Below are 14,427 nucleotides of genomic sequence, written 5' to 3' on the forward strand. Positions count from 1 at the left end.
ATAAGTAAACTGTAGACTAAAATACAGAAATATTATTGAAAAGAAAATGAAAGAGTTTGAGAACAGGAATCAAACCTTGGAGATTCAGTGGCAAACTCTGAAGGAAACATTGATTGATTCTGCCAGAGAGGCATGTGGTGAGGTTGTGTGCAAAGATAAAAAAATCAGAACTCCCTGGTGGACACAGGAAGTTAAAGAGGCAGTGAAGGAAAAGAAGAAAGCATATCAAAAGTTCCTGGCAAATAAGTCAGCTTTTACTCTTACAGAATACAGAGACAAATGTAAGAAAGCTAAACAGTGTGTAAAACTAGCTAAACAAAAGTCATGGGAGGACTTTGGCAAGAATATAGAAAATAAATATCAAGAAGGTGGCAAAATATTCTGGAGGTTGTTGAAGAAGCTTAGGAATGGAGGAAAGAGTGCTGTAAAAGGAATTAGAGATGATAAAGGTGAAATGAAAACAGGAGAAAAAGATATCCTTGAAGTATGGAGTAATTACTTTGAAAAACTGCTAAATGAAACAAGCAGTGATGACAGCACAGTGATAAAAAACACTGACCAGGCATGCAGTCAGGAATACATATCCATACTTGAAGTAGAAAAAGCCATCAAAGGCTTGAAATGTGGAACGGCAGCAGGAGTAGATGATATTCGACCAGAAATGCTGAAGTATGGTGGTATAAGAGTCTTACAGTGGCTGCACTGCATAGTTCAGAAAGCCTGGACAGAGGGACGAATTCCCGATGATTGGAGTAGAGCTCTCATAGTACCCATATATAAAAAGGGAAATAAAACTGAATGTGAGAATTACAGAGGTATTTCCCTACTGAGTGTTCCTGGCAAGATCTATGCAAGTATACTTGAGAAACAGTTGAGAAGAATTGTGGAAGAAAAGCTTGGTGAAGAACAAGCTGGATTCAGGCCAAATAGAGGCTGTCAGGATCAGATCTTCACTTTACGACAAATAGTCGAGAAAGCATGGGAATATAACAAAGATCTGTATTTAAGTTTTGTCGATTTGGAAAAGGCATATGACAAGGTGCCAAGAGAGAAGCTATTCAATACGCTGCAGTTATATGGTGTCAATGGGGCATCATATCAAGCAATACTTAGTCTTTATTTGAGTTGTGAGTCAGCAGTTAGAATTGAAGGAAGTACAGGAAGATGGTTTAATGTTAAATCTGGTGTGAGACAAGGATGTACATTATCCCCTCTGTTATTCATTATCTATATGGATCACATTATGAAGGAATGTGGTATTAAACCTGATATCAAAATTGGAGATGTTAATGTCAGCTCTTTGCTTTATGCGGATGATGTTATACTTCTAAATAAATCCGCTACAAGTCTGCAAGATTCTCTGACTAAATTGAATAGCTGTTGTAATAGATATGGTATGAAGGTCAGCAATAAAAAGACAAAGACAATGAAAATAGGCAGAATCACTGAAAATATCAACTGTGTTGTGAATGGAGAACCTGTGGAACAAGTAAAACATTTCAGCTACTTAGGCACAATTTTTACTGAAGATGGTAAACTAAATATAGAAATAGACAACAGAATCGGCAAAGCTGGTATCGTGGGAAGTCAATTGAATAAATTCATATGGAATAAGCAAGAAATTAGTCGGAACACTAAATTAGCTGTATACAAGACTGTGTTCAAACCAATTTTAACTTATGGATCTGAGAGCTGGGTCAGAAGTAAAACACTTGACCAAAGACTAGAGACCGCAGATATGAGAGTCCTGAGAAAGATTAGAGGCGTGAACAGATGGCATCAATGGCAATATCATATTAAAAATGAGGATATTAGGAAAGAACTTGACATTGTCAGCATCCAGGAATGCGTTAGCAGAGCTAATCTCAGATGGTATGGTCACTTAAATAGAATGGGAGAGGAAAGATTAGCAAAACAAGTGTTCTCTGCCAGGTTGGAAGGAAAATGACCCAGAGGAAGACCAAGATATAGGTGGATTGATACGGTACAAAGTGCCTTAGACGATAGAAATATAAGATCTGATAATGTTGGAGTCTTGACAAGTAACAGACTGATTTGGAGGAAAATTGTAGATAGGAAGTTAGTAATGATGTAATTTTTTCATGTAGTACTGTCATATCCTGTACACCCCTTGAGGGTACATGACAGGAATTTGATGATGATGATGATGATGATACTAGTGGGATTTTATAGGTAGACAAGAATTTTTCACATAACAGAATAGAACAGAAAAAAGTCCCTGGAAAATGAATAAAAGAATGGCTAACAGGGTATGAGATCAACTTTTTTGCTTTGTGAATACAATATAGTGCCAGTAAACGAAAGGATATTATTATTATTATTAACATCCAAACTCCATGGAGTCAGAGACTCATTGCGGGAGGTACACACTATCACACACAAAGCTCATCCAACCATGCCTTAAACTGATTCAATGTGTCTACATTCACAACACATTCAGGCAATGCATTCCACTCACCAACCGCTCTCTATAAAGACCCTTCTGCTCTGCTAACACCCTCCTTATACATTTTCCAGGGATGGCCTCTCGTTCTATCCCCCTTTCCAATTCTGTGAAAAAACTCTTCCATTTTGACCTGATACCAACCCCTGACTAACTTATGTCTCAATCATATCCCCCCCCCCTTCTCCTACTATTCACGAGTCTTTGCAATTTACATTCTTTCAATCATCATACTCCACATTCCAAAGATCATTGACCACCCTTGTGAATCTTCTCTGGACCCTTTCTAACGTATCCTTGTCACCACAAAAACCCAGTAACCAAATCTGTGTATATGAGGCCTGATCAAGGCCTTATACAACGGCTTCATAACCTCGTTATTTCTGCATGTCAGGATTCTCCACATCATTGCTATTATCCGATGTGATGTCTTCACAACTTGTGCAATGTGGTCCCTGAATTTCAGGTACCTTGTCCACCACCACTCCCAGATCTTTCATCTCTTCTACTTCCCCACCAAGTGTATACTTTGAATGCCACTGTTGCTTACCAAATATACCTTACACTTTGCAACATTGAACTGACAGTTCCACTTATCTGCCTCAGCTCCCCAGTGGTACAATTGGCACATGGCACTTATAAGACAATACTTGTGAGAGATGCTGAGGATGTGAGTTTGACCTGAGGAAGTTAGTATTTTAAAATAGGCCAGCCATTGTAGCTCAGCAGTACCATACTTGCCACTGTTTGCAAATATGATATAAAGGGATATGATAAAAAGAAGGGATATGATAAGCACTGTATGAGTTAGTTTTTATTTGGATACTTTTTGGGAATTCCAAGAAGATATTCAAATAAAAATAATAATAATGATCCATGTCATACAAAAGTGTCATTGTGTCACTATGAAAATGCTTTTATAATTGTCCAGATCCTCCTTTTCATACTCAATTCAGATCAAGTGCATTCATATTCCCATACTAGATAATTAGAATTAGGCTCTTCTCAGGATGCAATTATTAATATATTAATACAATATAAATCTGTTTTCATAGTATTTTCTTTATAGTAAATTCTTTAAATAAAACTTCTTGCCATTGATTTTTGCTATACCTGTTTTCCAGCTTGCTCTAAAACCTTTTTTCTCAACTGATGCATCTGAACGAAATTTAATTATCATTAAGTTAGAAGCAGTTGTGTAGGTATAAGAAGAAAGATCTTCAGAACCAGAGAGTGTTACCAAGGATACACTAGACTCTTCTGTTAAACCTCCAACTTGTATTTGAACTGTATCAAAGCTAGCTTCAGTATCAAAATCAGAAAACTGAAAAAAAAAAGTATTAAAATTAGGCTCTTCTCTTATATATATATATATATATATATATAGGATCCTAATGGTACAATACAATAATCTGTTGTTAACATGACTACAGTAAAAGATACAATTCTCCATGCACTAACTTGGTTGTTTTTCAATTATTTATTCATTCATTCATTCATGGTTATTATTATTATTATTATATGACCATGGAGTCCAGAGACTAATCAAGGAAACCCAAACTAAATATTTTATACAGAAAACCTATCATACCTCTCATTAAACAAATTCAATATCAGGAAACTCATAACTAATTCTCACAATCCATTCCACTCATTCACCACTTTCCACACAAAAAATCTAGTCCACACACCCTTACTAACCATACTCTTACACAACTTCCATGGGTGACTTGTAGTTCTCTGACTATTTGTCATATAATAAATTTAGTTTAATCCTTTATCCAAGTGTGAGCAAACAAAGTTTGCGCCTGAAAGTATCTTCAGGACTGGGTTAAGGTGGTACACACCAGGACAACTCGTTGCAAAGGTGGAGCAAGCTACCAACACTCCTATCCTAGTATCTCCTATAATGCAAAACACATCTCCTTGCGGATATGTCTATTGTTATGCATTAAGGGAAGGGCCACTACCCAGACCGGTTTCGACCTTTATTGAGGTCTCTTCATTGGCAATTCCTATAGGTGGAGATGACCTGCAAATGCTTCTGCCTGATATCTCGACTTGGGCCTGGCTCCCACTGAAGAGACCTCAATAAAGGTCGAAACCGGTCTGGGTAGTGGCCCTTCCCTTAATGCATAACAATAGACATATCCGCAAGGAGATGTGTTTTGCATTATAGGAGATACTAGGATAGGAGTGTTGGTAGCTTGCTCCACCTTTGCAATGAGTTGCCCTGGTGTGTACCACCTTAACCCAGTCCTGAAGATACTTTCAGGCGCAAACTTTGTTTGCTCACACTTGGATAAAGGATTAAACTAAATTTATTATACTCTAACCAAGTGGAAAATAAACTTTCAACATCTTTCTCTAAATCCAGAGTAATTTATTAAAAAAGGGTGGCACACCAATTGGCAATTCCTATAGGTGGAGATGACCTGCAAATGCTTCTGCCTGATATCTCGACTTGGGCCTGGCTCCCACTGAAGAGACCTCAATAAAGGTCGAAACCGGTCTGGGTAGTGGCCCTTCCCTTAATGCATAACAATAGACATATCCGCAAGGAGATGTGTTTTGCATTATATAGGAGATATAGGAGATACTAGGATAGGAGTGTTGGTAGCTTGCTCCACCTTTGCAACGAGTTGCCCTGGTGTGTACCACCTTAACCCAGTCCTGAAGATACTTTCAGGCGCAAACTTTGTTTGCTCACACTTGGATAAAGGATTAAACTAAATTTATTATACTCTAACCAAGTGGAAAATAAACTTTCAATATTTGTCATATATTGAAAAATTTCCTTTGCATCAATTTTATAAAACACCTTTTATAAGTTTTTATCATGTCCCCCTCTTTTTCACCTATCAACCAGACTTTGTAACATACACCTTCAATGGAAGCATTCCACAGACCTGTCACCAGCTTAGTCACTTGTCTCTGAATTCTGTCTACCACCTCCTGGTCCTCAAGAAATACATATAACCAAATATGTGCACAGTAGTCAAGATGCAGCTGAATCATAGCTTTATAAAGAGGGATAATAACTTCCCTATCTTCACTTGTTAGTATGTTTTTCAGCATCCAAGTAATTGTTTGGATGTAATACTTGGGTTAACTCTCCATCCAACATTATCCTCAAGTCCCTAGCTTCATTGATTTCCTGCAGTCCAGTACCATCAATGATACACCATATGTAACCTTTTCAACCCAAAGGTTACATATGGTGTATATGGTTAATATTGCATAACCTCACGTTTTGCAACATTAAATTGACAATCATTATCCTTTGCCAACAATGCCAATTTATTTAAATCATCCAACGAGGTATCTACATCACCTTCATCAACTATTGCTCACCCCAGTTTTGCATTATCAGCAAATGGAATATCCCTCTTAAATCTTTACCTATATCACTGATATACAAATTAAAGAATAGTGGTCCTAATATAGAATCATAAGGTACTCCATTAGATGCCCTCATTCTCCTAGTTCCACTCCACATATACTATTCTCTGGTGTCTGTCTGTCTGTCAGCCACTCCCATCCATGCTATACTAGCTTCATATCCATTTATATTGCTCCAACTTTTGTAATAGTTTTCTATGTGGTATTCTATCAAATACCTTTGCAAACTCCAGTATTATTATGGTGTAGCCATTTCATCCAATTTGCTGTCACTTTATTATAATATGTGAATAAATTACTAAGACAGGACTTACCCTTTACCAAACAATATTGATTCCTATAGGTTATTGGATTCCTATCCATCCACTGTTAGATTTTACCTTTAACCAACTTTTCCAATACTTTAAACACCACTCCTGATATATCTCTTTCCATTATATAATATTTCCATTATAGAATCATAAGGTACTCCATTAGATTTATTTAATTAGAATAATTAGAATTATTTAACAAACACTCCATCAGTGTGTATCATAGTGGAGTGAATGATGCTGTGCAACGTGTAGAAGGGAGGCAAGAATTAGGAAAATTAAAGGTGAAAGAATCAGATGTGTATCAAGTGTTGCTCGGGTTAGATGCTAATAAGGCTGTGGGAATGGATGACAATATTACCATGTATTTTTAAAGAATGTACAAAAGAGTTAGCCATGCCCTTGTTCTGGTTATTTAATGAGAGTCTTGCAGTGGGTAAAGTTCCTAAGACGTGGAAAGAAGACAAAATAATACCTCTCCACAAGCATAGTTCAAGAACAGAAGTTTTGAATTATATACCGGTCTGTGTGTCTGCAGTTGTGATCAAAGTGTTGGAAAAATTGGCTAGAAATGAAATACAAAATTGGGTTGATCAATATAAGATTCACTATGATGGTCAGCATGGGTATGTGAAGAGTAGGTCTTGTTTTAGCAATCTGCTTATATCTTATTATCAAGTGACGAATGTGTTTCATAAGGAAGAATCACATACAGTGATATTCTTAACTTTGCAAAAGCATTCAACAGATTACCACACAATGAGTTAGTGTACAAGCTGCAGAGGATAGGAATGGTAGTATATTGGTTAGACATATTGGAGATTGGCTCACTGAATGATACCAGCAAGTTGTGTATGATGGAGCTGTGTCTCAAAAATGGAAGGTGACCAGTGGCATGCCTCAGGGTTCTGTGTTTGGGACCCTACTGGTCACCTTCCATTTTTGAGACACGGCTCCATCATACACAACTTGCTGGTATCGTTCAGTAAGCCAATCTCCAATATGTCTAACCAATATACTATCCAGATAATTCTACCTAACTTTGCCGATGATGCAAAGTTAGGTAGAATTATCAGGAGTACTGCTGATGTTAATTCTCTACAGGAAGATTTGAATAGGCTTTTAGCTTGGACAAATGAGTGGAGTTGCAGTTTTAATGTTAATAAATGCAAGTTGTTACACTTTAGATACAGAGACATAAGGTTACATACTGCATTGGTAGAGCTGTACTTCAGGAAGTGGATTAGATTTGGGATCTTGGAGTGATGGTGAACAGTGAAGTTCTGAGGACACCTTGCACGTGTTGCAAAGACTGCACATCGTATTGCTGCTATGATAAAAAAGTACATTGACATGTAGGGATAAGGAAGTGGTTGTGCCACTGTATAAAGCACTGGTCAGACCACACTTGGACTACTGTGCTCAGATTTGGTCACCTAGTTTTCATTGTGATGTGGAAACACTAGAAAGGGTTACCTAGTTTTCATTGTGATGTGGAAACACTAGAAAGGGTTACCTAGTTTTCATTGTGATGTGGAAACACTAGAAAGGGTTACCTAGTTTTCATTGTGATGTGGAAACACTAGAAAAGGTCCAAAGAAAAATAATCAAAGTAATAGCTCTTCATAACCAACTCTGGAGTGTTGGTTATGAAAAGCATTTGAGAGAATGTGGATTACAGAGGTTGGTGGATAGGATGAAAAGAGGAGAAATGATACAGGCTTTAAAGTTAGCTAATGGTTTCTATCTGATTAATACAGTAAAAATTATAACAGTGGATTTTAAGATAGGAAAAACAAGGAACCATCCTTGGAAGTTGTATAGGGATGTGGTGAAGAAGGGAGTCATCATCACAAAATTCCTGATATGTACCCTCAAGGGGTGTAAAGGATATGATAGTACTGAATGAAAAACTTACATCATTACTAACTTCCAATCTACAATTTTCCTCCAAATCAATCTATTACTTGTCAGGACTTCAATATTATCAGATCTTATATTTCTATCTTTTAAGGCACTTCTTACTCTATCAATCCACCTATATCTTGGTCTTTTTCCTTCCAACCTGGCAAAGAACACTTGTTTTGCTAATCTTTCCTCTCCAATTCTGTTTAAGTGACCATACCACCTGAGATTAGCTCTGCTAACACATTTCTGGATGCTAACAATATTAAGTTCTTATCTAATATCCTCATTTTTAATATGACATTGCCACTGATGCCATCTGTTCACCCCTCTAATCTTTCTCAGGACTCTCATATCTGTTGTCTCTAGCCTTTGGTCAAGTGTTTTATTTCTAACCCAGCTCTCAGAGCCATAGGTTAAAATTGGTTTGAACACTGTATACAGCTAATTTAGTTTTTTGACTAATTTCTCTCTTATTCCATATAAATTTATTTAGTTGACTTTATACCATTCCAGTTTTGTTGATTCTGTTGTCTATTTCCATATTTAATTTACCATCTTCACTAAAAATCATGCCTAAGTAACTGAAATGTTTTACTTGTTCTATAGGTTCTCCATTCAAAATGCAGTTGATATTTTCAATGCTTCTGCCTATTTTCATTGTCTTTGTCTTGTTATTGCTGACCTACATACCAAATCTATTACAAGAGTTATTCAATTTAGTCAGTGAATCTTGCAGACTTGTATCAGATTTATTTAGAAGTATAACATCATCTGCATAGAGTAAAGAGCTGATATTAACATCTCCAATTTTGTTATCAGGTTTAATACCACTTTCCTTCATAATGTGATCCATATAGATAATAAATAACAGAGGGGATAACGTACATCCTTGTCTGACACCAGATTTAATATTAAACCGTCTTCCTGTACTTCCTTCAATTCTAACTGCTTGCCTCAAATAAAGACTAAGTATTGCTTGATATAATGCTCCATTGACACCATATAACTGTAGCGTATTGAATAGCTTCTCTCTTGGCACCTTGTCATATGCCTTTTCCAAATCGACAAAACTTAAATACAGATCTTTGTTATATTCCCACAATTTCTCAACTATTTGTCGTAATGTGAAAATTTGATCCTGACAGCCTCTATTTGGCCTGAATGTGCAGCTTTTTCTTCACCAAGCTTCCCTTACACAATCCTTCTCAACCGTTTCTTAAGTATACTTGAATAAATCTTACCAGGAACACTCAGTAGGGAAATACCTCTACAATTCTCACATTCAGTTTTATTTCCTTTTTTATATATGGGTGCTATGAGAGCTCTACTCCAATCATCTGGAATTCAGCCCTCTGTCTAGGCCTTCTGAACTAAGCAGTGCAGCCACTGTAAGACTTTTATACCTCCATATTTGAGCATTTCTAATCGGATATCATCTACTCCTGCTGCCTTTCCATATTTCAGGCTTTTGATAGCTTTTTCTACTTCAAGTATGGAAAGAAGGGAGTGAGAAGTAGATTTTTTACGTGGATAGCTGTTAGTGAGTGGAATGCACTGCCTGAGTGTGTTGTGAGTGCAGGTAGTGTAAATAACTTCAAAGTTCATTACGATAGACATGTAGTTGGTTGAGTGGACCTCCCACAATGAGGCTGCTGACTCTATGGAGGTTACCAAATAATAATAATAATAAATCTCTGGTTACCCTGGTTTTGCAGTTCCAAACTCTCACTAAACAATACTTTCTCCAAATGTCTAACTCCAAAACCATTTAAATATATTCAATCATGCATTTAAGTTCTTTCATATATCAAATTCACACCGTACAGCTATAAACTGCACACCATTCCTCCTGCACAATCTTCTTGTGGACTCATTAACAATCATGGCCCTTCTTCTCAACTGTGTTCTATCATACCAAGGCAACAGATGATTTTTACTTCTTTACTCTTCATTTTCACTTCTTTCAATAATTCTTTCATATCTTCTCTCACTGCATATTTCTCCCCTTTGAAATGATTTGGTCCTGCCATAACAATCATCTCTTTCACTTCTTTCTTCAGCAAACTAACAGCTTCACTAACATCCTTGATCTTTGCACTTGGAAAATGGTTTTGCATATGGTTTATGAAACTTAAACCAAAATATTTTTATCTAATTTTTAATTAAATTTCTTCACTGTGAACATGACACCATGGTGGTCAAGAAAATAATAATTATTATTTTAATCAGAGCTTGACAAATTATGCAAAATCCTACTCATCATGCAAAAAATGTACTTCCCCAAGCTCTCCATTTTTTTATTGATATGTCTCAATAAGTGAATAGAAGTTCCATTGATCTGTAACACTGCATCCATGTTATTTTTTAACTTAAAATTATTTTGTTCACAAAGTTATTTTTTTATTAAATAAAAATATTCTATTTTGTCCTGTCTGCAGCTACTCACCAACCCAACTGGCAAAATCTACTTGCCAAGGGTGAGTGGGAAAGTGCATTTGTCAAGTCCTGATAATATTATTATTATCAGGGCTTGTATTGTTGTTATAATTTTGCATAATTGAACAATTTATAAATGAGGGAAATAGTAAAGTGGATGGGTAGAAAAGCAAATGCTGCTAACATCTCTATTGGTTACATTTATCAACCACTTTTGGCTAGTTATTGGTTTACAATTTCACCAGTGTCATCCAAAAAGAAAAAAAAGTGATATCACTTAAAAACAGATATGTATAAATAAATACACTAATGCCTTTTCTTATATGTAAAAGTGTGAAACAGAGAAAGCATGAAGTGGGGTGTAATTTAGACCTATTTAGCTGAAACAAAAATTAAAATAATAATCTAATTATAATATATTTTAATTGTTCAAATGAAAATTTCTCTCTGAAATGATAAGCAACAAAAATAATACTAATAAAAATAATGTTAGCAATGGTATTGCTTCTAATTTGCAACTGACCTCCTGCTTTCTCATTACTCTCCTCACTTTTACATGTTTTTTTTTTTTTTTTTTTTTTAAAGACAGCACACAAATTACTTAACTCTTACCTGTAACACGATGCCAGTGCCCACAGGACCCTCAAGAGTCCACTTACAAATAGAATTTGGGTTATATCGATTAGGATAATTTGGTGACTGTACAGCATCTCCTGAACTCCGTAGATGAAAATGACAAGATCCTGAAGAAGAAAAAACAGTAATTAGAATAAAAATCAGTGGAATCTCTTCTTGCCTATTCGATAAGAAAATAATTAATTGTTCCAATGGGGTGACGTAAACAGATCATGATTCTCTCTCTCTCTCTTTTCCATTTTTCTATAATTTTCTGTAACCACAAATTTTCAATCTGTTCATTGAAAGGACTGAGAGGTGATTGTCAACTGACCTGTCACAATCTTGGCCACTCATCTCTCAATCTGCTCTGCCAGTGCCCAAATATTTTTTCCTACCTATATCTGACATATGAAATAAAAATAGATGGGATTGGATAACAGACTCTGAGTTGGATCAGTGACTGGCTGTCAGATAGGTATCAAAAAGTGGTACATGGGGGTGTGATATCCCGAAAGAGGAAGGTCACTAGTAGTGTACCACAGGGGTCAGTTTTGAGACCATTGTTGTTCAATTTGTATGGTAATGATATTGGAATGGATTTAACTAGTGATATGCAGTTGTTTGCAGATGATGCAAAACCGGGGGAGAGCAATGCAGAGCAGATGTTATGGCCTTGCAAGAGGACTTGAATAGACTGCATGAATGGGCAAGTAAGTGGAACTATCAGTTCAATGTTGCAAAGTGTAAGGTTTTCAGATTTGGAAAGCAACAATAGGATGTGAAATATACACTTGGTGGGGAAACTTTAAAGGAAGTAGAGGAGATGAGAGATCAAAAAGTGATGGTGGACAAGGACATGAAATTCAGGGGGCCACACTGCATAAGTTGTCAAGACATCACATCGGATAATGGCAATGATGTGGAGGACCCTGACATGCAAAAATAAAGAGGTTATGATGTCATTGTATAAGACCTTGATCAGGCCTCATATGGATTAGGGAGAGGGGGGTAGTTACAAAAGGCTGGAAACTGTGTAAGGAGGGTGTGAGCAGAATAGTGAGGAGCAGGTTCTTTGCATGGAGAGCGGGTGGGAGTGGAATCCATTGCTGAGTGTGTTGTGAATGTAGACACACTGAATCATTTTAAGGCATGGTTGGATGAGCATTGTGTGCAATATTGTGTATCTCCTACAATGAGTCTCTGACTCCATTAGGTCAGATATTATTATTATTAATAATAATAATAATAATAATAATAATAATAATATGGCTTCAACAACAACTACAGGGAAATAAACCTATTTTCCTACAGATATAAGATATATCCAAGAGTATTAAGGAAAGCTAAATAAAATTATAATGGATAAAATGCTCAAAGAACGATAGATTTCAAAAAAAGGTTGATTTTATATTGATCCCATTTATTTTAAAATTAATTATTAAAAAGTAGGGAGAATTTCAAACATATCCAACATGTTTCTTTGTATGCTATGTTTCAGAAAAAAATACATGTTACATTTATAGATTATAAAAAAGCTTTTCAGAGAGTTAACACACAAATGTTATAATAATGCTCATTCTCATTGAGCAAAGCTCATGGAAATTATCAAACATGTCGAATGGCCAGCCAGATCTCCTGACCTTAATCCTATAGAGTATGTTTGAGATGCTCTGACATTCTGCTGTTCTCAACCCCCCCCCCCCCACACACAAAACTTTGAGGGACTTAGCAGAGCTTTGCAAGAGCAATAGTTTTTATTAACCACAGAGCCCTTGGACACCATTATAAACAGAGTTGCCCTGGTGTTGTACCACCTTACCCCAGTCCTGAAGATACTTTCAGGTGCAAACTTTGTTTGCTCACACTTGGATAAAGGATTAAACTAAATTTATTATATTCTAACCAAGTGAAAAATAAACTTTCAGCATGAAACATCATTGTGAGTGCTGTATTGCTGTGAGAGGTGATTACATTTCTTGGTGAGGCACTTTGACAATCTCATTTTGACCCCTGTGTTTGTTGACCACTATCTCCAATCACATTTATTACTAAATTAAACTATTTATTTACAATTTTTGGGTGTTTCTTTCACATTTCATATCATACTGTTTTTCACCAAATTGCATAAAAATTCATCATACAGTATGTGAGTATTTGTGATTTTCTCTTTGTTTCTTAATTGATGGAAACCAGTAGATTAATTGGTATTTCTTAAGAATAGCCATTATGGTGTTTAAGAAGCTAATTAGGATCTGCACCAGGAGGTTCATAGATATTACTATGATCCTCTACAGAGAAGAGCATGACATGTATTGCTGTGAGAGGTGATTACATTTCTTGGTGAGGCACTTTGACAATCTCATTTTGACCCCTGTGTTTGTTGACCACTATCTCCAATCACATTTATTACTAAATTAAACTATTTATTTACAATTTTTGGGTGTTTCTTTCACATTTCATATCATACTGTTTTTCACCAAATTGCATAAAAATTCATCATACAGTATGTGAGTATTTGTGATTTTCTCTTTGTTTCTTAATTGATGGAAACCAGTAGATTAATTGGTATTTCTTAAGAATAGCCATTATGGTGTTTAAGAAGCTAATTAGGATCTGCACCAGGAGGTTCATAGATATTACTATGATCCTCTACAGAGAAGAGCATGACTTGTTAAGGTAGGCCTTGCTTGTTTTAGAAATTTCTTCATGTTTTTAATAGAGACTGCAAAATTTGATAACATGAATGGATATTCCACAATACCACACTATATTATATTAATTGTAATTTATTATAAGTGTCAATGAAGCCAAAGACTGCAAAATTAAAGTTTGAGGCTCACGTTACAAAATAGTTAAGTCAGCACATCAGATAACTGCAATGCTAATTCCAATGCTAGAGTGGTCTTTTAAGAAGATAGAATTTATTCTCCTACTTTTACAGGATTTTGATAAGACCACATCTTGCCAACTGTATTTAGTAATGGTCAACTCAGTTGTTTTAGAGGAGAGTTGAAAAATGAAAAGATTCAGAAGTGGATAACTAAGATAACAATATCTGGCTTATAGAATTTTGCATATGAGGATAGAATGAGGGAATGTGGTCTTCAAAGCTTGGGTATTAGAAGAGAGGGGATGAAATGATAGAATCATATAAGTTGTCAAGGGCATCTTTCAGTATAAATACAAGTGCAATTTTACACCTCATGGTAGACAGGAAGGGGAGGGAAGAAGAACTTGGAAGCTGAGTAAGGATGTATTAAGAACTTGAACTTAAATGGTTTCAAAGAA

The 14,427-nt window shown here is 35.9% G+C and overlaps 1 protein-coding gene across 1 annotated transcript in view; it reads right to left on the reverse strand.

The window, feature by feature from the left end:
• The window catches only part of LOC150095877 (uncharacterized), a 710,412-nt gene that overhangs the window by 668,022 nt on the left and 27,963 nt on the right, over window positions 1–14,427 (reverse strand). The window contains exons 5-6 of the mRNA XM_090409554.1: window positions 11,134–11,264; window positions 3,578–3,788 (exon numbers count right to left, since the gene is read on the reverse strand). Coding sequence (XP_090265680.1) covers window positions 3,578–3,788; window positions 11,134–11,264 — 342 coding nt within the window. The remainder of the gene's footprint in view (window positions 1–3,577; window positions 3,789–11,133; window positions 11,265–14,427) is intronic.

Source organism: Typopeltis vanoorti, chromosome 19 (assembly GCF_054136105.1).
Source record: "Typopeltis vanoorti isolate ZY-2024b chromosome 19, IOZ_Tvanoo_1.0, whole genome shotgun sequence".
Classification (NCBI taxonomy): Eukaryota; Metazoa; Arthropoda; class Arachnida; order Uropygi; family Thelyphonidae; genus Typopeltis; species Typopeltis vanoorti.